Source organism: Pistacia vera, unplaced genomic scaffold (assembly GCF_008641045.1).
Source record: "Pistacia vera cultivar Batoury unplaced genomic scaffold, PisVer_v2 Contig704, whole genome shotgun sequence".
Lineage (NCBI taxonomy): Eukaryota > Viridiplantae > Streptophyta > Magnoliopsida > Sapindales > Anacardiaceae > Pistacia > Pistacia vera.
Window position 1 is genome coordinate 47053 of NW_022196562.1, and position 26583 is coordinate 73635.

Below are 26583 nucleotides of genomic sequence, written 5' to 3' on the forward strand. Positions count from 1 at the left end.
TTAGGCCCCCCAATATTAGCGAATTGGCTGGCCTAACCCGGCGGACCGCCAACCCTAACCCGCCAGGTTAGGTGCGGGTTGCGCTGGGTTAACCCGCTTTTTTATTATTATTTTTTTTTAAATTTTGTTTTGTTTTATTTTGTTTAAATTTAAATGTTTAATTAACTTTTCAAATGAATAATTAACAATTTATAAATGAATANAGGAATGGATGTATTGCAATCCAACATCAAAAAGCTTTCCTTTGGAGCAAACATTCAAAAAGCTCCGTTTCAAATCCACTGAATGAAAAGCTTTCACAAATTTCATCATAGATTTGCTATCTTTAAGCTCACGATGATGAAAAGCACTCCTCTCCAGAAAGTCTTGTTCAATTTTATTCATTTCTTCACTTCTTTGGACAGTACCAACATCTGTACTGGCATGTTGTTTCCAGTAATGGATGTATTCCAATCCAACATCAAAAAGCTTTACTTTGGAGCAAACATTCAAAAAGTTACGTTTCAAATCCACTAAATGAAAAGCTTTCACAAATTTCATCATGGATTTGCTATCTTTGAGCTCATGATGATGAAAAGCGCATCTCTCCAGAAAGTCTTGTTCAATTTTGTTCATTTCTTCACTTCTTTGGAAAGTACCAACATCTGTACTGGCATGTTGTTTCCAGTAATGGATGTATTGCAATCCAACATCAAAAAGCTTTCTCATCCCCCCCCATTCCCGCTTCCTCCTTCGGTCGCACGCCAGGTGCTCGAGGAAAAGACCCATACTGCGCGCACGCCTCAGTGTGCCCATTGCAGTAGCCACCCTCCCACAGGCGGGCAATCACAGCTTGGCTTGGGGTGGTGGAGTTTTAGAGAGGGGACGCCCGCTAGATTTTGCTATAATTTGTCTGTATTTCTTACTCTATCTGAGAAACCCTTTAAAGAATGATGGTTGAGGTGCTTTTCAGGAGGAGGAGTGATAAAGGTGATGTTGGCGATTGATGAGAGTGAGTACTTCACTATGCACTCATGTGGGTTCTTGACATATCGAAGGATCTATCACAAGTCAGTTTATTACTTCATGGCGCAGCAGCCAACCAATTATAACTACACATTCGCTTCATCTCTTGGTTCTGCTCGCATGTTGCCCTACTGCGCCAGTTAAGTCTTCCTATTAATCACCTTTTAGATCACTGTTTGTTCTTATAATTAGATGAGTGATTTGTGCTGTGCTGTGACAGATTTGGATTTTGTGAACTCTACTCAGAGAATCATAGGAACTTGCATTGGCTTACTTGGAGAAAGCAGGGCATTGTGCCAGTAAAGGGTATGCTATTTCTTCTGTTAATTCATTTTTATTGTTGTTTTAGTGTGTGCAAAATTAAGTTTACATTAATTTGCGGTACAGCAGAGTTTGGTCACAGAGGTAGATACTAAAGCTGCTATATTGAACTGCAGTTCAAAAACTCAATATCAATCTGCTAAAAAACGTAGAGGAGGCGCAAACAAAGTGAAAGAAGCTAGAGATGTGAGGTTGATAATGGCGCAAATTTTCAGCAAAAGAATGTAGAGGAGGCCTTGAAGAGTTATGAAGATTGGAGAAAGAGGATCCTGATTTCAGGCCTTACTCTTGTAAGGAATGATATATAGTTTGCTTGATGGAAATGTCAAGAGCTAAAGAGCAATAGATAACTTTCACCCAAGAATTTGAGGTGGAGGGTTATCACTTATTTAGACTAATCAAGAAGAGGGTAATTGATTTGTTGTTTTGAGTTTTTGAAAATTACTCTTGAATCAGAGATCAAATCAGCCCTTAGTTCAATAGTAAATGTAAAACTAGCTAGCATTATCATATATATTAAAACATGAAATTATTTGTTCTTACAACCAAAGACTCACAAACCAGCCATTTCATTTGACACTACAACATGTAGTAGATGGTAATCAATTTCAGAATAGGAATTCTGAATTTGGTTACTAATGTTTCCCCTTTCTTTTCTTAGGCGTTTTTTCCCATCCCTAGTTTTCAATTTCCTGATCCTGACAATTGGCTTGGGTTTGGGATTGGGAACCAGAAGCTATGGAACTGCCAAACCCTCCATCTTACTGTCAATGTTTCCCTCACACATTTTCCTTCTGATGCCATACCCTCACCAGAGCCACGCCCGTTCTGTGCCTTGCCTTTAACATCCCTACTCTGCTACAAGAATAGCTGATTCAAGTGAGCTCCACTGTTTGCCTTGTTGACTGCAACCTCTTGCAAATTTCCTAATTGTTGAAACGTTTTTCTCCACTTGCTGACCACTGAAATTAATTATTTTCTAAAAAATTATTAGTGTTTAAATGGCCCTACATTAATCTAACCACCAAGAAAATGCAATGCAATTACCATGCAACAACTTCGAGTCATAACCAGCAATTGGAAAACAGATGACAAATTTAGGATTATTGTAAAAACTAAAGCACCTATTTAAACTGACCTTTCATCTAATCCAGCATAAAGTTGCTTCAATTCTTTAAGCATGCTGACTGCTTCATCCATCTGGCTTTCAAAGGGTTCTTCTGAACGTTTCCACATTCCATTGCAGCAGTTAAAAGACGAGTACATTTTGCTACATTCAACTGGAAAATCACAAATAATAAATCCAACGCTCATCTTATTACATACTTCACCCTGCATTCAACTGATGTGAAAAGCAATGGCACTATCTTAACTCTTGGGGCATTTAACAAAATGCTCTTTTGATCTTCTCCATTTCCTATCAAATCTAATGCTTCAAGTGTTTCCGAGAAAACTCCAGGGTCCATGAGCAGTTTATTCTCATTTATGGTCCGGTGATTGAATCCTTATTTGGAAGGATAGCAGAATTTGAGACAGAAGAATTGAACCAATCCTTGGCCACGACAGTCTGACGAAGAATAATCTTTGCAAATAGTAGCTTCCGTTTAGCTCCAGAATGGCCTTGAGAAGCTTCGACTTCGGAAACATATACCTAGTATCTCCTTACATCTGCTGGCTTTCATGTCAACAAAAACTGCATCTTGACACCTAAATCTTGAACAATTTCCCCCCAAACTCACAATTACAAGTGGATTCCTGATCATTTTAAATCTTCGCAATCACATTAACACTCAAGAATTAGACCACCACCATCTTCGGCGAAGGGAATCACAAAATTCCCGAGGCATTTTGTTGTAAATATGTTTCCTGCCGAGCAACCAAAGAGCAAATTTTCATAGTTCCCAAAATTCAAAAGAACACACACTATTACAACCAATCTCAAAACAACAAATAATGATAATTTTCCACACTGTATGAGAGTTTCTGATCCATTCCATTTTGTCCTCATGGTAAAGGAACTGCGAAACAATGTGGACAACAAAGTCAAGTACATGTCTCAAGGATTGTTGCACATCAATCTGTATGCTTGAGCTGGGTTGGTGTTCCCCTCCTGGTAGATAAGCCAATCCACAAAAGATGACTGTTGGTCAAGATATACCCGTGGCGCTGGTAGACAACATAATCAAAAACCGCTCAATAAGTACAGAAAATTAGAAGGTGATATATAGCCTATCCTCCAGTTGGCATCATAATCTTTCAAAGCTCCAAGAACTTCTGAACAAGTTCAATGTTATAGCATAATCCCATATTCCCAGAGAGGCTCTCTACAAATTTCTTCCATGGTGTTTTCATTAAAACTTTTTGCAACATTCTCAAACACCTCATTATCGCTTACCAGACCCGAATCATAACTACCACACTACCAATCTGCCCATAAGATAACTGACTTCTCAAGCCAATATTTTGAAAAATAACTCTTAATTATATTCCTACAAGTATCAGTTCCTCTCAAAGAAATCAAGTTCCCTTTCTGATTCTCGCCAGTCTAGAGGAAATGTAAGTCAAAGAATTGCTTCGTTGATAGTTCAACAAAATTTTGTAGTGCCTTAGTATCATAATGCTGGTGATGCAGAAACTTGAATTCAAAAGAGATTTTGAAACTTCATAGATGTAAGATAATTCTGACTTTGCAGAACACGGAGATGATGAATCAAAATGACTGCTTGCGAATGGCATCTAGATTTTCCAACACCTTCATACCAACAAAAAGTAACTCTGAACTCACTAACTCCGAGCAGCAAGACAACTTGCTGACATCAATTGAAACCAACTTCTCGCTCGTTTGAGCACATCTTTTGTCCACCTCTCTAATCCACTCTGCATCTGGGTTCAGCAAAAGATACTTGGTACCAAGATTGCTGTTTGCTTCCATCACTAAGGTAGTTCAAGCAGAAATCACCATAACTTCTGCAGTTGTTAACATCTCGTGTTTGCAGATGCTCAAGTACTCAAGTACTTCACTCATATTCTTCCAGTAATTCCAAAAGTAGACAAGGGTCTCAACAAACCTGGTTTCTATGAATTGTGTCTTCTGAATATGCTATGAGATCAGAACTAATTCGTCTTCCCAACCATATTAAGGTACTTAAATGAAGATGGAAATCCAAATGGTTCGGACAGAATATATTTACCTCTGATACTCTGATGTCTCTTCGAACATTTAATTGATGACTCACATTTAGGTGTCACTGCTCAGTTGATAAAATGTCAGCTTCATTTGAACAAATTCAAAATTGGTACGAGTCATTCTCCGCTAATGACTTGGCTTTTCCCAAAGCTCCTCCTTTTCTCTAAACTGCTTCAAAGGCCAGCCTTTGCTCCCCGATGACCATAGAGAGTTGGAAAACACGTAATGAAGTATAGTTCAACTTCGTCTTTAAAATTCCCACTTTCTGTAGCAAATCAGCTGCACGGAGAAATATCGCCTCTCATTTTTGCAATATTTGCAGCATCCACGAAGTTTCCCAACTCATCTTCCAGCCATAGAAGTTCATCAAAGCAATTCAACGACTTCAAAAAGTTACTTATGAATCAAGCATTAAATAAGTACTATTCCATCTAACAGGTATGTCTAATGCAAAAGTTCTAGGAGATATATTTGATTTTATACAAGCGTCTTGAAATTCAACATTTCTTTTATTACTACTAGTAATCCAAGCTAAACAATCTCTAATTCTATTAACATTTTCTTTAATTGTTTTCATACCACTTTTCACAATTAAATTAATAACATGGCATGCACAACGTTGGTGAAAAAACTTCAAATTGTTATATAAAGGATAATTACTTTGAAAATAATCTATAGCTTTATTATTAGAACTTGCATTATCTAAAGTTAAACTTATCACTTTATTAACAACATCATAATCTTCTAAAACTTCAACAATTTTATTATAAATTTGTTCACCACTATGATCAACATCCAATAATCTAAATCCTAATAAAGATTTATTTAATTTACATTCATTATCAAAATAATGACTAGTCACACAAATATAATATTGTTTAGCTCTACCACTCCAAATATCGGTAGTTAGAGCCACACTAACATGATAAGTATGTATTTTATTTTTTAATTCTAATTTCATTTTATTAAGCAATTTTATTAAATCATTTCTAGTTGCAGTTTTAGAATAACTTTTATATCCTGGAAAAAATGAATTTTGAACAAATCTTTCAAAATATTTATCTTCAGCCATAATAGGTTGATCAGTTGTAGCAATATATAAAGCTAACTATTCCCTATATACATCAGAACTATAACGTCAATTAGTACCCATATTAGTTATTTGAGTTTGATTGCTTTCTCTATTTCCATGTTGATTAATATGTTTATTAGCATGCCTTTTTAAAGTACTAGTACCATTACCTGAATCAGCTTTATAAATATTTCCACAGTATTTGCATCTCGCTTTCTTGACTTGAACGCCATTTTCTGTCTCATAAAACTTGTCAAAATGCGCTCAAATGTCTGATGTGTGTCTGTCTTCACTTTTGACGGCAATTGATGATCCCGCCTTAGTTTGAGATGAAGTTGGACGAGCACGACGATTACAAAGACGACTTCTAGAACCACCGGGAGCTGTTGGAATCGAGGGCATAGTTTGAGGTGTATCGGATTCTGAGAATGGGAAAGCGGGACTATTTAAATCTCCTCCTGCATTTATATTAGTAAAATCAGCGGGACTAGGACTAGGATAGTAGTTTCCGTCATCATTGTAATTGATGGGAGAGAAATATCTATCCATTGTAGTTGAAAAAAAAAAAAATTGATGTAGAAAAAATAAAAATTAAAGAAATAGAATTGGAATATGGAAATTGGAAATTGGAATTTGGAAAATTGGAAATATGAATTAAAAATTGCAAAAACTAATAAAAATTAAAAAACGAGCAAATTGCAAAAACTAATAAATGAATAATTGAGAGATTAGAGATTAGAGAATATGAGAGAATGAGAGAATTTGAGTTGTGAGAAAAATGTGAGAGTTTAGAGCCAATTTATAGGAAAAAATGGGAAAGAAAAATGATGAAAAAGACTCTTCCAACGGCTATAAAACGGCTATATTTCAAGGGTAAAGGGGTAATTTGAAAAATAAAATAAAAATTTTTATTTTTTATTTTTTTCGGCTAACCCGACGGGTTGGTGGGTCTCTTGCAAAAGAGACAAAACAGCAACCTGTCGGGTTGCGGGTTGCCATTGTGCAACCCAACTTGCTCGGAGGTTACTGTCGGGTTTAACCCGCATTTTTACAGGCCGGGTTAGGCTTGACCGACCTAACCCAGCCCAAATGTTCCACCTCTAATTATAACTAATAGAGTAAACGACATTAAACCGATGGGTTATAATTTAATGCCATATTATAACTAATAGAGTAAACGACATTAAACCGATGGGTTAACAATTGTTAAGGTGCGGAGGATCCTATTAGCCCTTGACAAATAAATTAATAATTATTTTTAACCCCAAATTAGTAAAATTAGAAAAATAACCATGTTAAGTTCAAATTTATTTCAATCCCAACCTCTTCTTCAACCTTCCTCTTCCACCTCGCGATTGCCGTTTTCAGGCCGAATTGACCTGATTCCAACGTTGTTGGAATGCATCGACACCACCAAACATATCTCCTAACTTCTTTCATCAAAACCCCTATCATATCAACCCTCTACACCGCCAAACCGTCGGCGCCGCTCGCTGTGGAATCGCGCGCTTCTTGCCGATTTCCGGCGATTCCGGGGACGAAAATCAAGTCTAACACTACCCTCTTAACCGCCGATGCCTCCTCTCTAAAACCCCTCAAACCCTGTTAACTAGTTTCCCTCCAATCGTCGGCCGTGAAAGGCTGCCCTCTCGCCGCTGGGTTTTTGCGGTTTACTCGTTTTGGAGCTTTTTCGAGGCTGATTTTTTTGTAGTTTTGTGTTGGTTGTTGCTATTGAGTGTTGTGTTGTGTTTTTTGAACTGACTGTGGGTGTTCTTCTGGGTTTCCATCATCCCCCAACCATTCCCAGCTCTCCTCCTCTCGGTCGCACGCCAGGTGCTCGAGGAAAAGACCCATACTGCGCGCACGCCTCAGTGTGCCCACTTGCAGTAGCCACCCTCCCACAGGCGGGCAATCACAGCTTGGCTTGGGGTGGTGGGAGTTTTAGAGAGGGGACGCCCGCTAGATTTTGCTATAATTTGTCTGTATTTCTTAGCTCTATCTGAGAAACCCTTTAAAGAAATGATGGTTGAGGTGCTTTTAGCAGGAGGAGGAAGTGATAAAGGTGATGTTGGCGATTGATGAGAGTGAGTACAGTCACTATGCACTCATGTGGGTTCTTGACAATCTGAAGGATTCTATCAACAAGGGTCAGTTTATTATCTTCATGGCGCAGCAGCCAACCAATTATAACTACACATTCGCTTCATCTCTTGGTTCTGCTCGCATGTACTGCCCTACTGCGGCCAGTTAAGTCTTCCTACTTAATCACCTGTTTAGATCACTGTTTGTTCTTATAATTAGATGAGTGATTTTGTGCTGTGCATGTGACAGATTTGGATTTTGTGAACTCTACTCAAGAGAATCATAGGAAGCTTGCATTGGCTTACTTGGAGAAAGCTAGGGACATTTGTGCCAGTAAAGGGGTATGGCTATTTCTTCTGTTAATTCATTTGTTATTGTTGTTTTAGTGTGTGCAAAATTAAGTTTACATTAATTTGCAGGTAACAGCAGAGTTGGTCACAGAGGTAGGGGATACTAAAGCTGCTATATGTACTGCAGTTCAAAAACTCAATATCAATCTGCTAAAGAACGTAGAGGAGGCGCAAACAAAGTGAAAGAAGCTAGAGATGTGAGGTTGATAATGGCGCAAATTCAGTTCATGCAAAAGAATGTAGAGGAGGCCTTGAAGAGTTATGAAGAATTGGAGAAAGAGGATCCTAGTGATTTCAGGCCTTACTCTTGTAAGGGAATGATATATAGTTTGCTTGATGGAAATGTCAGAGGCTAAAGAGCAATAGATAACTTTCACCCAAGAAATTTGAGGTGGAGGGTTATTCACTTATTTGAGGACTAATCAAGAAGATGGTAATTGATTTGTTGTTTTGAGTTTTTGAAAATTACTCTTGAATCAGAGATCAAATCAGCCCTTAGTTCAAATAGTAAATGTAAAACTAAGGCTAGCATTATCATGATATATTAAAAACATGAAATTATTTGTTCTTACAACCAAAGACTCACAAACCTAGCCATTTCAATTTGACACTACAACATGTAGTAGATGGTAATCAATTTCAGAAATAGGAATTCTGAGATTTGGTTACTAATGTTTCCCCTTTCTTTTTCTTAGGCGTTCTTTTTCCCATCCCCTAGTTTTCAATTTCCTGATCCTGACAATTGGCTTGGGTTTGGGATTGGGAACCAGAAGCTATAGGAACTGCCAAACCCTCCATCTTACTGTCAATGTTTCCCTCATCACATTTTCCTTCTGATGCCATACCCTCACCAGAGCCCACGCCCGTCTCTGTTGCCTTGCCTTTAACACTCCTACTCTGCTACAAGAATAGCTGATTCAAGTGAGGCTCCACTGTTTGCCTTGTTGACTGCAACCTCTTGCAAATTTCTCTAATTGTTGAAACGTTGTTCTCCACTTGCTGACCACTGAAATTAATTATTTTCTAAAAAATTATTAAGTGTTTAAATGGCACTACATTAATCTAACCACCAAGTAAATGCAAATGCAAATTACCATGCAACAACTTCGAGTCATAACCAGCAATTGGAAAACAGATGACAAATTTAGGATGATATTGTAAAAACTAAAGCACCATATTTAAACTGACCTTTCATCTAATCCAGCATAAAGTTGCTTCAATTCTTTAAGCATGCTGACTGCTTCATCCATCTGGCTTTTCAAAGGGTTCTTCTGAACGTTTCCACATTCCATTGCAGCAGTTAAAAGACGAGTACATTTGTCTACATTCAACTGGAAAATCACAAAATAATAAATCCAACGCTCATCTTATTACATACTTCACCCTGCATTCAACTGATGTGAAAAAAGCAATGGCACTATCTTAACTCTTGGGGCATTTAACAAAATGCTCTTTTGATCTTCTGCATTTCCTATCAAATCTAATGCTTCAAGTGTTTCCGAGAAAACTCCAGGGTCCATGAGCAGTTTATTCTCATTTATGGTCCGGGTGATTGAATCCTTATTTGGAAGGATAGCAGAATTTGAAGACAGAAGAATTGAACTCAATCCTTGGCCACGACAGTCTGACGAAGAGATAATCTTTGCAAATTAGTAGCTTCCAGTTTAGCTCCAGAATGGCCTTGAGAAGCTTCAGACTTCGGAAACATAATACCTAGTATCTCCTTACATCTGCTGGCTTTCATGTCAACAAAAACTGCATCTTGACACCTAAATCTTGAACAATTTCCCCCCAAACTCACAATTACAAGTGGATTCCTGATCATTTTAAATGCTTCGGCAATCACATTAACACTCAGAGAATTAGACCACCACCATCTTCTGCGAAGGGAATCACAAAATTCCCGAGGCAGTTTGTTGTAAATATTGTTCCTGCCGAGCAAGCCAAAGAGCAAATTTTCATAGTTCCCAAAATTCAAATGAAGCAAACACACTATTACAACCAATCTCAAAACAACAAATGAATGATAATGTTCCACACTTGTATGAGAGTTTCTGATCCATTCCATTGTGTCCTCATGGTAAAGGAACTGCGAAACAATGTGGACAACAAAGTCAAGTACATGTCTCAAGGATTGTTGCACATCAATCTGTATGCTTGAAGCTGGGTTGGTGTTCCCCTCCTGGTAGATAAGCCAATCCACAAAAGATGACTGTGTGGTCAAGATATACCCGGATTGTCTTTGCTGACTTCTTAGAGTTAGTAAGGGGAAGATCAAGGAGTTTCTAAGGAAAGAAACCCTTAAGGATCCTAATGTAGATCATGCGGCCCTAGTTAGCATGAAACCTAGTGATGGCAAAGGCAACAAAAGGGCAAGTCGTGAATCGGGAGCAATAGGGGTAATGGCCCTCGTACTTGCTTTCATTGTGGTGTTAAGAGTGACGTAAAAAGAATGTTGGACGTCCATGGCAAGCCTCGAATGTGCAAGGCACTCAAATTTTGCTCATGTTGCAACTCAAGATGGTTCTTACCCACCCATCACAGGTACTATCATAGCTAAATATGCTCGCCTCACTCAAAATTCTAGCTCCCAGTCACCATCCCATCGACTACCACTACATTAACAGTTAGGTAATCACAGCCTGTTTGTCTAGTTTAGTAGTAACTAGGTCATTGATTCTGTGCTACTCACCATATGACGGGCCAGATACAGTATCTCTCCTCATTACACCTTCCTCCGACTTGTCTTCTATTACCTTAACTAACGAGTCTATGCACCTATTATTGGATGGGGTACGCTAATCTCACCAAATCTATATCTTCTCCTCTCTTTTGTGCCTTGATCATTTTCCCTTAACCTATTATTTGTTAGGTCAAATACTAATATGTTCACTTGGTGTTTTATTTTTTCCTACTCATTATATATTAGGATTTTGGGATGAGGCAGATATTGGTAGTTGTCGTGTATCAAGTGGCCTGTATATGTCAATGATGTCTCAACTCCAATTTCTCAACCTGTTGGTGTACCAATGATTATCTCTATCCATATTACATGGTCGCCTGGTCACCCTCCCTCCCCATTTTGAAAAAGTTGTGTCCTAGTGTAAGGTCAACGTCACACCTTGAGTGGGGCGTGTCAGTTTGGAAACACCATCGTGTGGTCCTATAGCCCTAGGATAAACAAAAAGAGTCCAACCTTTTGTGTGTTATACATTCTGATGTTTGGGTCATTGCCATTATGTCTAAGTTTGGTTTCGATACTTTGTTACTTTGTGGATGATTTTTCACGTATGACTTGGTTATACTTTATGAAAAATCGTTCTGAATTATCTCCATATTTTGTACCTTTATGCTGAAATACAAAATCAATTTACTTTATCTATTAAAATTTTCAAAAGTGATAATGCCAAGAATACTTTTCTGCACCTTTCTCCTGTTTTTTGTCTACTAGAGGTATTATTCATCAATCATCAGTGTATATACACCTCAGCAAAAAGGGGTTGCTAAACGAAAAACTTCATTATTAGAGTTGCTCGTACTCTCTTCTTCACATGAAAGCTCTACAGAGTTTGGGCAAATGTTGTCTCTACTGTATGTGCACTTGATCATCACATGCTTCCTCTATTTTGGGTGGTCAAATCCCCCACTATCCTTTTCATCTCAGCCTTTATTCTTCCTTCCTCTAAAGTGTTTGGGTGCAAGTGCGTTGTTCAAGATGTTAGAACCCATGTCTCCAAATTAGAACCTAGATCTCAAGCGCTATTCTTGGGTTATCCAATATCGAGGGTTATCGTTGCTTTTCTCTTGTCCTAGGTAAGTACCTTGTCTCAACTGATGTTTCCTTTTTGAAACCACTCCATATGTTGGTCCTCTATTCATCTACTTCTCTAAAGCCCCCCTGGTTTCTTGTTCAAAAACTTACCCGTCATAGTCCTCTACCATTCGTTCCCTATCACCCAGTTAACTCTCGCAGGTCACTAGTACCATGAGGCACCTACATCAGCATCTGATCCACTGCTCTCATCGTCTACCTCGCCTCAAATTCGATTCCTCTTGCTTTTGGCCTAGATCTACCATTGCTCTTCGTAAAGGAAAGTGCTCTGTACCTCTCCTATCTCCTCATTTTGTTACTATCACTCTTTGTCTTCATTTCCAAGTCTTTATTGCCCTTTAGATTCTGAGTCTGTTCCCAGCTCGATCTGAGCAATTACTCGATGGTGGCAAAGGGCAATGGAAGAAGAGATGTTGGCTCTAGAACATAAGATGCAGTGTTCTAATGGATTTACCAAAAATAAAAAGGACATTGGGTGCAAATAGGTTTTCACAGTGAAGGCTAATGGGTCTATGGCTCGGTGAAAGTTGGGTTGGTTGCTAAGGGTTCTACCAGACATATGGCATTGATTACTCTAAGAAATTTTCCCTAATGGGTAAAATGACCTCATCCGGCTATTTATCTCACATGCAGCTTCATATAGTTGGCTCTCGTCACCAACTTGACGTAAAAAATGCCTTTTTACAAGGTGATATTCTTGAAGAGGTTTGCATGGAGCAACCTCCGGGGTTGTTGCTTAGGGGAGTCAGGAAAGGTGTGCAAACTAAGGAAATCTTTATATGGCTTAAAACAATCTCCACAGGCTTGGTTTGGGAGGTTCAGCGAAGTGGTGACTCAGTCTAGTTTACATAAGAGTGCTTATAATCATTATGTCTTTTATAAGCAGTCTAGTTCTGGCATCATTCTTTTGGTTGTTTAGGTTGCTGACATCTTTATAAAGTCTCTAATTGATAAAAGGGTAACCTATATTTGTAACAAGCTAGGCATGATAAATATATATGCTCAGCTTGAGGGGAGTGTGGAAACTATGCATATATGTAGTCAAGGGTATATATGTAATTGTAGTGTGTGTGTATATATATGTTAGGCTGTACTGTTGAGAAGATGAAAAATAGAATTGAAAAATGCAAATATTCAAAACAATAACTACCACACTTCCATCTACAAAAGATAACTGACTTCTCAAGCTAATATTTTGAAAAAAAATTCTTTAATTATATTCCTACAAATCCCAGTCCTCTCACAGAAATCAAGTTCCTTTAAGTGATTCTCGCCAGTCTAGGGGAAATATGAAGTCAAAGAATTGCCTCGATGATAGTCAACAAAATTTGTAGTGCTTAGTACATAATACTGTGATGCAGAAATTTGGAACTCAAAAGAGATTTTGAAACTCATAGATGTAAGTAGAATTTATGACTTTGCAAAACACAGACGATGAATTCTCAATGACTGCTGACAAAAGGTATCTAGATTTTCCAACACCTTCATACCACCAAAAAGTAACTGAACTCCAATAACTCCGAGCAGCGGAGACAAGCTTGCTAACATCAATTGAAACCAACTTCTCGCTCATTGAGCACATCTTTTGTCCACCTCTCTAATCCACTCTGCATCTGGGTTCAAAAAAGATACTTGGTACCCAGCCCGCGCCCGTCTACATTGCCTTCCCTTTAACATCCTGCTCTGCTGCAAGAATAGCTGATTCAAGTGAGTCCACTGTTTGCCTTGTTGACTGCAACCTCTTGCAAACTTCTCTAATTGTTGAACGTTGTTCTCCACTTGCTGACCACTGAAATTAATTATTTTCAAAAAAATATTAAGTGTTTAAATGGCTCTACAATAATCTAACCACCAAATAAATACAAATGCAAATTGTCATGCAACAACTTCGAGTCATAACCACAATTGGCAAACAAGTGCCAAAATTTGGATGATATTGTAAAGACTAAGCACCATATTTAAACTGACCTTCCATCTAATCCAGCATAAAGTTGTTCTTCCAATTCCTTGAGCAGCTGACTCCTTCACCATTTGGCTTTCAGATGGTTTGAGAAGTCCACATTCATTGCAGTAGTTAAAAGGCGAATACATTTGTCTACACCAACTGTAAAATCACAAATAATAAATCCAACGCTCATCATTCAACTGATGTGAAAAAAGAATGGCACTACTTAACTCTTGGGGCATTCAAAAAAATGCTCTTTGATCTTCTGCATTTCCTATCAAATCTAACGCTTCAAGTGTTTCCAAGAAACTCCAGGGTCCATGAGCACTTTATCCTCATTTATGGTCCGGGTGATTGAATCTTATTGGAAGGATAGCAAATTTGAAGACGGAAGAATCGACAAACCCTTGGCCACGACAGTCTGACGAAGAGATAATGTAGTGCAAATAAGCATCTTCCAGTTTAGCTCCAGAATGGCCTTGAGAAGCTTCAGACTTCGGAAACAAATAACCTAATATCTCCTTACATTTCTGGCTTTCATGTCAACAAAAACTGCATCTTGACACCTAAATCTTGAACAATTTCCCCTAAACCACAATTACAAGCGGATTCCTGATCCTTTTAAATGCTTCGGCAATCACATTAACATTCAGAGAATTAGGCCGCCACCATTTTCTGCGAAGGGAATCACAAATTCCCAAGGCAGTTTGTTGAAATATTGTTCCTGCCGAGCAGCCAAGAGCAAATTTTCATAGTTCCCAAAATTCAAATGAAGCAAACACTATTAAACCAATCTCAAAACAACAAATGAATGATAAGTTTCAACTTGTATGAAAGTTTCTGATTCATTCCATTGTGTCCTGCTCATGGTAAAGGAACTGCGAAACAATGTGGACAAAAAGTGAAGTACATGTCTCAAGGATTGTTGCACATCAATCTGCAAGGTTGAAGCTGGGTTGGTGTCTCCCTGCTGGTAGATAAGCCAATCCCAACAGAGACTGTGAGGTTAAGATATACGTGGCCCTGGATGCTAGACCACATAATCAAAAACCGCTCAATAAGATACAGAAAATTAGAAGGTGTAATATTCCTATCCTCCAGTTGGCATCATAAATATCTTTCAAAGCTCCAAAGAATTCTGAACAAGTTCAATGTTATTGCATGATCCCATATTCCCAGAGAGGCTCTCCACAAATTCCTTCCATGGTGTATTTTCATAAAGCTTTTTGCAACATTCTCCAATACCTCATTATTCAGCTTACCAGACCCGAGAATCATAACTACCACACTTCCAATCTGCCCATAAGATAACTGACTTCTCAAGCCAATATTTTGAAAAATAACTTCTTTAATTATATTCCTAAGTCTCAGTTCCTCTCAAAGAAATCAAGTTCCCCTTCAGTGATTCTTGCCAGTCTAGAGGAAATAGAAGTCAAAGAATTGCTTCGTTGATAGTTCAAAAAATTTTGTAGTGCCTTAGTATCATAATGCTGGTGACGCAGAAATTTGGATTCAAAAGAGATTTTGAAACTTCATAGATGTAAGTAGAATTTCTAACTTTGCAGAACACAGACGATGAATTCTCCAATGACTGCTTATGAAAGGCATCTAGATTTTCCAACACCATCATACCAACAAAAAGAACTCTGAACTCCAAATTCCGAGCAGCAGAGACAAGCTTGCTGACATCAATTGAAACCAACTTCTCGCTCGTTTGAGCACATCTTTTCTCCACCTCACTAATCCACTCTGCATTGGGTTCAGCAAAAGATACTTGGTACCAAGATTGCTATATGCTCCATACACTAAGGTAGTTCAAGCAGAAGTCACCGTACGTCTGCAGTTGCTAACATCTCGTGTTTGTAGATGCTCAAGTACTCAAGTATCTTCACAATCATATTCTTCCAGTAATTCCAAAAGTAGACAAGGGTCTCAACAGAAACCTGGTTTCTATGAATTGTGTCTTCTGAATATGCTACGAGATCAGAAACTAATTCGTCTTCCCAACCATAGTCAGAGGTACTTAAATGAAGATGGAAATCTAAAATCTTTCGAATAGATAATATTTCACCTCTGATATCTGATGTCTCTTTGAAGCATTCAATTGATGACTCAGCATGAATAGGTTGCACTGCTCATTCGATAAAATGTCAGCTTCATTCGAACAATTCAGAAAATTGGTTCGAGTCATTCTCCGCCAGTGACTTGGCTTTTCCCAAAAGCTCCTGCTTTTCTCTAAACTGCTTCAAAGGCCAACCTTTGCTCCCAGGTGACCATAGGGAATTGGAAAACACGTAATGAAGTATAAGTGCAGATGCTTCTTTGAAATTCCAGCTTTCTGTAGCAAATCAGCTGCACGGAGAATATCTCCTTATTTTTGCAATATTTGAAGCACCACGAAGTTTCCCGACTCTTCTTCAACATAGAAGTTCATCAAAGCAATTCAACGACTTCAAAAAGTTATGTTTCAAATCATGAAGAAAAGCTTTCACAAATTTCATCATGGATTTGCTATCTTTGAGCTCATGATGATGAAAAGCGCACCTCTCAGAAAGTCTTGTACAATTTTGTTCATTTTTTCACTTCTTGGACAGTACCAACATCTGTACTGGCATGTTTTTCCATAATGGATGTACTGCAATCCAACATCGAAAAGCTTTCCTTCAAAGCAAACAGTCAAACAATCTAGAAAAAAATTGCCCGGGCATACACCTCTACTGCAGCTCCATAGCATCCTGCAAGCGAAAACATTCCCCGCCCTTTCCAGCTTGGGCCTACATTTTTCCAAATAAATCCTACCTGCAGGAACAAGAAATTGAAGTCTTAACATCAAATTTAGTAACCTGAAAGCCGCACTTTTCGCCATTGACTACTAACAAGGGCAAGAAGTTCCTGGAGAAAAAAAAAATAGTATGGAGAATCTTATTGCAACAGGTCACACTCTGAAAAACTGAAAATAGGTCTCCAGTCACTTTTGGTGCAGGAATGGAACTAGCGACAAGAAAAGCTTCTAAACTCATTCACACTAAACCTTGATAAGACTGCAACAATTTTACAGTAGATTGCAACCAAAACTTTCTTATAAAACAACAACTGCATCTGGAGAACGTCTAAGAAATCTATGGTCTATTCAAAACAAAAGTATGTTTAACATATCAAATTCCTGTAGTCAAAAACATATCAGCAACAAACCTAGATAGGAAAAACTCTGAGATGATATCTAAATTTTCACAGTAACAATATTAGTAAAAAAGTATATCATAACACTGCAGCACATAAGACAGCAAGTTATTTCCATCAAAATAATCAATATCCAATTCATACCTGCTTTCATACTCTCCCAGCTCATAAAAACATTTGGCAGCAGAATTGGCCTTGTGTATGGCTTCAATTTTTAGCAGCTTGCCTTAGTTTAATTAGCCTCTTCAGGGTTCAAACTGCGGATGCGGTCAGCATCGGCTTTAAGGGCAGTAGCTTTACACCTTTCTTCCCAGTAAAACTAGTCTTCTTTCGAGCATTTAGTGCCTTTCATAGTTACGCTCATGAAACAGCTGGAAGAACAAATAATTGCAAAAGAGAAAAGAGATATTTAGTATCACCAAGAAAAGTAAAGTGGCTTCCTAACTTGTACGCACTCCTACCACAAACAAAATGAATGTCAAATGGCTCATGACTGAGATTTTCGAAGCAGCGTATATGACGCAGTCTAAATTGAATGTGAAATGGCTCAGTAGGAAAAGGGTACAGAAGGAGAGATGAAGATGAAAATAGCAGTAGTGCATAGCAAAAGTATTCCAGAATATGTCAGGTCAAATAAAAAGGTTTCGCAATTTAAAGCATGGCACTAACAGTAGACAACAACGATGACAATAACAGTGGGAAAAAAAAAAAAAGACCTTGATGCCCTGCGATTTCCACTCTTGGAGTACTCGCAACTTGCATTGCATGGGCAAATGAGAATCCAGCTGTTTGACTTCAACAAGAGACTTCTTCTTCAATAGTCAAAATAGGTTTGGAGACTTCCTCCTATCCTCCAGATCCATAACCTTGCCTTGTAAGATGATGGCGACATACAGTTGCTTCAGTTCGACACACAGATGTTATGTTTAGCTTCATTGAAGCTCGGGAAGACCTAGGTGACGTGGAGTCAAGCAAATTTTGTTCCTCATATATTCATAAATACTCTCCATGATTCTTAAGATGTGTGTGAACCAAAAAAATGTATAACAGTACATCCTACGAAAGAAATAATACAAGTCATAATGAAAAAATTTAAGACTCATAGAAGTACTGAAGAATAGAATAAGGACTTGGATAAATCAATTGAAATCTTTCCAGACAATCAATTAGGGGGTTTTAGCAACCAAATCCCATCCTCATAAAATTTGAGAGGGGATTTGATTCTAGATAGAAGTTCAATCTTATGTTTAACTAGGAATAGTTGCCAGGAGTTGAAATCTTATATTATACCTGCATATGACTTCTTACACTGTCCACGCGAAGATGAAATTAAATGACAATTAAAGGAAATAGTCTGAAACTTTCAAGTTTTAACTAGATCACAAATGACCATTTCAGTAATAAGATCAAAATTTATTGTAAGAGTACTTAAGGGATAGCATGAGAGGTATATTAAAAGCAAACTCTTTGTTTATTACTCCAATAATGACAAAGACTTTCAATAAAAAAGAATCACCTGAAATTCAAGGCCTTGCTCTCTACTACGGTCAAAACAAGAGTGATTCCCAACATAGTCAGAAACAACCTTCCGAGCCAATCATCTCGTACTAATATCACCTGCTCCGCTCCAAAACCAACTACATTGCCGCCAACATTTCCACTCTTTCCAAAAATTTTTATGATTGCATTTCGTTGTTCCCAGATTCAAGCAAAATTGGAGATTCCATAATCATAGTAGTCTCAGGGTTTAAAACATGACATAGGGATGAAAGAAACGGTAAAGAAGATCAATGATGCTCTGAGCTAACTTCAATACACCTGCATGGGACGGAAGTTCTGGCTCAAATTAAAAATTTTTGAGAGTTGCCCTTTCTGTTCTCTGCCATCAATTCATTGCTTCTTGATTCCAGTACAAATCTTGTAGAACAGATGTCGTATGTCTTCAAATTTGAAGTCAATTCCCCTGGCAATGTTTGTGCTGTATACCCAGAAAAAGCAAAACCCTCTTCCACATTTTTGCAGATATATTTGAAAGAGCAATTTGGCTCATTGTAAGATCTGCACCTCATCGACATAAACAAAATGAATTTGATCTCTGACGTGTTTCTTTTTAAGTCGATGATGAAGATCAATTACTAAATCAGCCAATCAAAATCACCATTTTTCATCTTCATTCTCTCATAGTTTTGAAATATCTCATATAATCTCTCTTTGTTGCCTGCTCAAAATGGAAACTCTACCCTCTGATAATTGGACATAATTCTCGACTCAGTTTACCGTCACCAAACTCCATGGATCGCAGGCTCCTTTATGTGAGATATAATCTCAGTGAGACCCTGAAGAATCAAACTTCTTTGTTAGTTCTCCATTAAACGTGGCCAGTAAAATGAACTAAACCTGTCATAACAACTTCCTTGTCCTCATAATTGTGTATAAGGAATCTGATCTTAAACTCTGACTTTGGGCACCAGAATGTTTCATATTGTCTCGGAATCTCTCAAATATGAATTGCCCATTGTTCCATCCAGCATCATCAAGAACTATGAAATGTTAAAACAAGAGGTATGATTTAGGCGGAATGTCTACAAGAATTTGGGATATCTTTGAACTGCGCTGCATCTCATATACCATGTCAAGGAAACTGCCTTCTCGAAGAAACTTCTCACCAGGGCGGAGCTGCACGCATTACAGTACTATCATAGCCACAAACCTTAAATGAAATAAAGAAAGCAGACTGCAAGAGCTATTCTTATGGAAAACCCACAAACCTTTTCAAGTGGAAAGTGTTGCTTTACAGCAAAACACAGTTTAGGACTGACTGTCACAAAAAGTTGGCGCAAGATATCCAGTTTCTCCTCTCCAAGGCCCTTCTCGGGCTCATTTGTGGGTAGTATGCAGATGCATGATAATCAACTCCATAGAATCCTTTAGGTTGCCATGTGATGTAGTTTTGCTTCTGAAATAATTTCATGGTCAACACAGTAGTTTTCCTGTACTGACCGACCAAGTATGAAGGTGCTTCTGGGAAAAAGAATCATCTCCAACTGTTCGTCTGTTACTTCAAATGGAAGATCCAATTCTCTTCCATCACGGTCGGAAAGTAGGTGGTACTACACCTGATGATAAAGAGTAGAATTTCATCAACAACAAACTATCAATCACTTCGAATTCAACAACTCATACTGTCTGAAGCAACTCCCTTAAGTCACTTCCACTTTTACTATCAGCAAGATTCTTGAAACGAACAATTTCTAAAGAGGCTGCCAAGTCTTGGGAACTTCCAAATTCCTAGTCGGAAACAAAATAATAAACAAAACAAGAAAGTTTTGCCAGTCAATATAAGAGGAAAAAATTATTTCTTCAACAGAATTGAAAAGAGTAGACATACCCTTCAATTTTTTCTCTTTGAACGATTGATGTAATCATCAGTGTACCTAACAAATATATCATCCAAACGTTTTACCAATTTTGAACATCCTCCAAAGGCAATATATCCCAGACTTTAGAACTTGCTGTAATTTGATTCCTTTACTATGTCAATTGTGCAAATTGATAGAGACCTTCAACTTTGAATTGCTTAATAATGTGCGAAGGCATTCACAAATAGAATCTATGTTCCCTCCTTTAGGTCGCCAGCCACTTGAAAGTTTCAGTAGAAGGTTAATAACTGATTCTTTTCCGGTTGACGTCATTTTTTTAAGGATTTCAGAAGTTATCACTAAAAAAAACCTGAGATATAAGTTAGAAAATGATCACTCACAAATAGCACTAACCATGGTAGGAAAAGTGCTTGGCAAAGCAAGAAAGCTATGGAAATATATACCTTCAAATTGGTTTCTGAAAAGTATACTACCAGCATCCAGCAATTTATCCAATCTCAAGCCTTTTTTGGCCTCTAATATAGCTTTGGCCATATCCTTATCTTCATCAGCATTAAAGAACAACGCCGGTTCTTAGCATCGTGGATTAAGATTTCCAAACAAATTCACCATGAGTTAAGGTTCTTTCATTCCCCAAAATCCAAAACCGTGCCTAGAGCAGGGGACAGTAGTTATTCACCATAGTTAGTAAAATGAACCAAACACAATGAACAACATTTACATATATACCTAGCCCTTGTAAGCGCGACGTTGATTCTCTGTGGCTTGGACAAGAATCCAATGGATCCACTCCTGTTACTTCTCACAGTGGAAATTATAATAACGTCCTCCTCTCCTCCTTGAAACCCATCAATTGACTTCACTTTTACAGTAAAGCCGTCACTGTTCTCATACTTGCCTCAGTTTTTCTTGAATTGCTCCCACTTGAGCACTGTAAGGTGAGACTATGCCAATGCTAGCTCTGTTTTGAGCCCTTCCAATCTGCATATTATGAATTACCATGGATATAAAGGAGATTCAATCGCAATAGTTTTGGCATTTGATCAATTTGAAACACTTCATTCATTATATTATGATTCATTATTAAGTTGTTAAAACTCTTTTTCTTCAATCATATTTTTACAAGCAAGACATAATACAAATTAGTACATGCATGAGAAATTAGGTAATCAGTTGAAAAGCATGGACAGTATTTACCACATTAGCCATGACAGGAAATCAGCACTTTTTGATTCCATTTGCAGAATTAGATGGTTCTACCCTTTATCAATAAATTTCATTACTATAAGTTATATAAGATACTTCCCATCATGAATAAAATTAGGCAATTAATTAATTACAGGGAACAGTTGCTGAACAACACAATCATAGTTCATAAATGTAGACAATATGAAACCAGTATTGTGTTTCTCAAAAGGAAATATTGGAAATTAAATGAATCACATGCCATTGATAAGCTGTGAGATGACAAAGAAAATCAATTAAGTTTAGATGGTAATATAAATGTGAGAACACATACCTTGTACAGGTTCTGCAATATTTTCATCACAACTGCTACCTCAACCATATTTCTCCAGCCAGAGCTGATGAACTCGTCTCTCCCATCAAATATGTTGATGAAAGAATAGGACCAAACATTGGTGATCTGGCAAAAAGACTTTTTCGTAGCTTTTTCTTTTAACATCCGCGGAATCAAAATCTGGTTGTTATAGAAATATGAATTTGGGAAGTAGCTAATAGAGGGGTGCATTCGATATTGCATATTGAGCAGGTGTCTAGAGTGACCCAATGAGCTCAACCTCTCGAATAAGCTTCTCCCGAAACAGCTTCATCGAAACCTGAAAACAAAGACGAACAAATTAGGAAAACTAAAAGAGAAGCAAATGCCAAATACATAGAATCGGTAGAATTTTGAACAACATCAACATACATTGCTTGCAACCATTGCTGGCAATTGGCACTCATCCCCAATGAGAATAGTATGCTTTAAGCCCAGGAGTTGCAGCGGTATTGTCGACTCCACTTCTTTTAGTTGTGCCGTCATCAATGACCAGAATGTTCAGTGGTTCATGGCCACTGAATGCAGCTTAAATGAACTAGAAGCAGTGCAGAATATTACTGAAGCTGTTTAAACAGAAATCTTTTAATGATTCTATGTTCATATAACTTGGGAGCTCAAGTTCGCTTAAGGAATCCAGAAGAATTCTTAAAACAGTGTGACATTCACCCTCTCTTGTGCAACAAGTGTTTATGCCCAGATGACGAAGAAAATCTTCAGCTACTGAATGTGAAAGAGCTCTTCTAGTTCCTCAGAAGCTACACGTCTTGAAACATAAAGTTCCAAAGAAATCAAGTAAAGTGATCAGAGCTACCATGTTTTGAAATTATTTTCCAAAATGAAACTTTTGGGTATAGAGTACAGAGGATAACTATACGTTCCTAAGACGGGTGACAGTATAGTGAAATCTTTTTCTCACGTATTCAAGAAATGACTTGAACTCCTCTTCAAACTCATCTTCATTACTGTTTTCTCTTCTTTATCAATTCATTTTCCAAGAAATGTGATACTGAGAAAACACAATCTTCAAGTAAATCAATCATGGAAGCAAAGTAATACCTCCAGCCAGTTTGCACCCCAAACACTTTGAAAGCCTTTTAGCACGATAATCCAAATATATTTCTTGCATTTCTTCACCAACTTTGAGTCTCTCCTACTCCCAAACAAGAGAATATCTCCAACAGGAAAAAACAGAGTGCCTGTCCCATAGTGTTGTTTTAACAGTTTCTTTCAGCAGCTTTAGACACGGAGGCCACTTCTTAATTGCAACATTTGTGGGGCACAAGTAAGATTCTGCATTTCATTCTTAACAGTGTAAAGAGAAGATACTAACCATTTAGTTTTGCCTGTCCCAGGGGACCCCATATCAGTTGCACAGACGATCTGTGATCACAATGCACGCTTCAAGACAGGAAGAACCGCCTTCAGTTGAGAATCATTCTATCGATCTGAGACCAAATTTCTCATTCCAGATGCCCCCATTCTGCTAACAGACTTGGCAAGTTTCCTCCTGTCATTCAACATGCAGGTTTCAATCAAAAACACCACAATTTATGTCAGCAAGAAAGAAGTAAATCATCTTCAGGAAACTTACCACAGAATTAGTGCATAGAATTTCATTGATAATCTTCAAATTCGAGGCATATGCAATGATTTCCATATTCTTATGTTAGGAGTATATTTACCAAGAAAATTACAAATAATGATTTCTCCCCATCATCGACTTGGATGCTTCTTGAGGCCTTGACTTTAAAATAGGTAGAAATGCTATCAGTATTCTCATTCTCATTTACATCCTCTAGGTCTACGGTTTTCATGACTGATAGAAAAGACCCGTTCTACCCACCCTTTCCAATCGGAATAGTTTCAGGTTTCGCATCCGCCAAAATCAAAATATCCCACGACAAAGTTTTATAAGGCTCTTTACCAATGTTACTGAATCTGTTCCTCCAGTAATCAACCTTAACGTCATATATCTCTGCTCCATGTGGCTTGGACTCAACAAACCGACCACTTCAGCATAAGGTGCTCTTGAAATAGTCTCCATCCCTGAAAACAGTGTGCTCGTGGTCTTCCAACAAAGGATAAACAAATGACCCAAAATATTGTTCAACTGACTCAAATGATTGAGGAATTTTTTTCACTGAAAAAAATAAACATTACTCAATTTAGTAAAGAATATCAAATAAATTATTTTCAGTCAGTAAAATGAAAACACTTGAAGGTAAGAGAAGCCCCATCTAAAATTGATAGCATGTTCAGGTGTCTCTTTACACAAAAAATCTAGGCAAACAGGCAAGGGATTTAACAATGCTAGCAACTGATAACGTTATTAATATTATATACACCCGTTAATTACAAGTGTCACAAACACTACTCCCATTTTCACAGACACCGAACGTTACAGATAATTAGAAGGGAAACCCCGAAGCTGAGCATAACAATTAAATACCAACAAATATAAACATTAAACATAGCTAGATACCCATTTGCCATTTTCATTAAACAAAGGTACGTATATTAAGCATAAATAAATAAAAATGACAAAATTTTACTGGCTTACCCATGAATCTACAGGTAAATAAAATAAGACTGGTTTTAGAAAATGAAGAAGAAAAAAAGAAAGCAAACCTTATGACTGAAAAGATTTTGATTAAGAATGTCATCAAGGACCAAGAAAAGAGAGTTTGAGTGAAACCATAGTCATAATTTGGAACTCCTCTCTTCTTCCTGCTGTAAACCTTCACCTTCCATCATCATATTCATTAATTCTTCTTCTGAAATTCCACTGTTAATTTGAAGTTCCCTTAATGAAGACAAGCAACTAGCTACTTCAGTAGGAAGAAATGCAAAGGCATTGAAGGAAACAAGTTAAAAGCACGGCTTACTTCAGTAGGAAGAAATGCAAAGGCATTGAAGAAAACAAGGACATTTAACTTTGCTTTTTCATTGGGAGCACTTTTTAAAGTAATTAGAGAGACCAAAAGTTAATTTGACATATTAACTCGATTTTGACATGTTCATATTCCAACAATGAAAATATTAAAAGTTAAAAATTGTTTAAGATAATTGTTCATTTATTTATCTATTATATTTTACTAAATTAACAATTTTCATTTAAATCAAGGTTTTTTTACATGAAGGAATGAAACTATTGACATGTTTTAGACAATCTCGTCAAGATGAACAAAATAAGTGATACTTTAACAAGATTTTATCAATTGTATAGGTGATAATGTTTTCAAAACAAATTTGAACCCAACTGATTTTAGTACTAGCAATGTCACCCTAATACTCTAATTTATAGTTTCCGTCCGATCGTCGGCCGTGAATTAGAGCTTTTTCGAGGCTTATTTTTGTAGTTTTGTATTGTTTGTTGCTTGGAGTGTTGTGTTGTGTTTTTTGAACTGACTGTGGGTGTTCTTCGGGTTTCCATCATCCCCGAGCCATTGCAGCTCTCCTCCTCTCGGTCGCACGCCAGAGTGCTCGAGGAAAAGGCCCATACAGCGCGCACTCACGCTGCCCTGCGCGCAAGCCTCAGCGCGCCCACCTGCAGCCGCACTTTGCATAATTTGTCTGTATTTCTTACCTCTATCTGAGAAACCCTTTAAAGAAAAGATGGCTGAGGTGCTTTTAGCAGGAGGAGGAAGTGATAAAAGGTGATGTTGGCGATTGATGAGAGTGAGCACAGTCACTATGCACTCATGTGGGTTCTTGACAATCTCAAGGATTCGATCAACAAGGTCGTTTATTATCTTCATGGCGCAGCAGCCACCCAATTATAACTACGCCTTCGCGGCATCTCTTGGTTCTGCTCGCATGTACGCCCTACTGCAGCCAGTTAAGTCTTCCTACTTAATCACCTGTTTTAGATGACTGTTTGTTCTTATAATTAGATGAGTGATTTTGTGCTGTGTATGTGACAGATTTGGATTTTGTGAACTCTACTCAAAGAATCATAGGAAGCTGGCATTGGCTTACTGGAGAAAGCTAGGGACATTTGTGCTAGTAAAGAGGTATGGCTATTTCTTCTGTTAATTCATTTGTTATTGTTGTTTTAGTGTGTGCAGAATTAAGTTTACATTATTGCAGGTAACAGCAGAGTTGGTATATGTACTGCAGTTCAAGAACTCAATATCATCTGCTAAAGAACGTAGAGGAGGGGCAACAAAAGTGAAAAAAGCTAGAGGTGTAAGGTTTGATAATGGCACAATTCAGTTCTTGCAAAAGAATGTAGAGGAGACCTTGAAGAGTTATGAAGAACGGAGAAAGAGGATCCTAGTAATTTCAGGCCTTACATTTGTAAGGGAATGATATATAGTTGCTTGTTGATAGAAGCCGAGGCTAAAGAGCATAGAGAACTTTCACCCAAGAAATTTGAGTGGAGGGTATTCACTTGTTTGAGGACCCCTTTGTGGAGGACTAATCAAGAAGAAGGTGGTAATTGATTTGTTGTTTTGAGTTTTGAAAATTATTCTTGAATCAGAGATCAATCAGCCCTTAATTCAAATAGTAAATGAAACTAAGGCTAGCATTATCATGAGATATTAAAAACATGAAATATTTGTTCTTACAACCAGAAGACTCCACAAACTTAGCCATTTCAATTGACACTACAACATGTAGTAGATGGTAATCAATTTCAGAAATAGGAATTCTGAGATTTGGTTA

At 37.7% G+C, this 26583-nt stretch overlaps 1 protein-coding gene across 3 annotated transcripts; it reads left to right on the plus strand.

The window, feature by feature from the left end:
- The first annotated feature begins 7455 nt into the window (after positions 1 to 7455).
- On the plus strand, positions 7456 to 26355 carry LOC116114240. 3 transcript variants are annotated; one of them, XM_031400398.1, is made up of 4 exons: positions 7456 to 7543; positions 7630 to 7831; positions 7917 to 8008; positions 8087 to 8482. In XM_031400398.1, exons 2-4 carry the CDS (start codon positions 7651 to 7653, stop codon positions 8198 to 8200), a joined length of 387 nt encoding a protein of 128 aa, XP_031256258.1. In that variant the 5' UTR covers positions 7456 to 7543; positions 7630 to 7650; the 3' UTR covers positions 8201 to 8482. The 3 variants fall into 3 exon arrangements, 2 of the variants coding, with proteins under 2 accessions (XP_031256258.1, XP_031256259.1); XR_004125523.1 differs by lacking the exon at positions 7456 to 7543 and adding an exon at positions 26300 to 26355 and having other exon boundaries at positions 7610 to 7831; positions 8087 to 8415; XM_031400399.1 differs by lacking the exon at positions 7456 to 7543 and having other exon boundaries at positions 7610 to 7831; positions 7917 to 8000.
- Positions 26356 to 26583: the final 228 nt, after the last annotated feature.

What these genes read in the sequence shown, in the direction of transcription:
- LOC116114240 (XM_031400398.1), top strand. Translation starts at nt 7,651, where the DNA reads ATGTTGGCGATTGATGAGAGTGAGTACAGTCACTATGCACTCATGTGG. An exon ending in GTACTGCCCTACTGCGGCCA is followed by an intron (nt 7,832 to 7,916) that starts GTTAAGTCTTCC and finishes TGCATGTGACAG; the next exon opens with ATTTGGATTTTGTGAACTCT. An exon ending in ACATTTGTGCCAGTAAAGGG is followed by an intron (nt 8,009 to 8,086) that starts GTATGGCTATTT and finishes ATTAATTTGCAG; the next exon opens with GTAACAGCAGAGTTGGTCAC.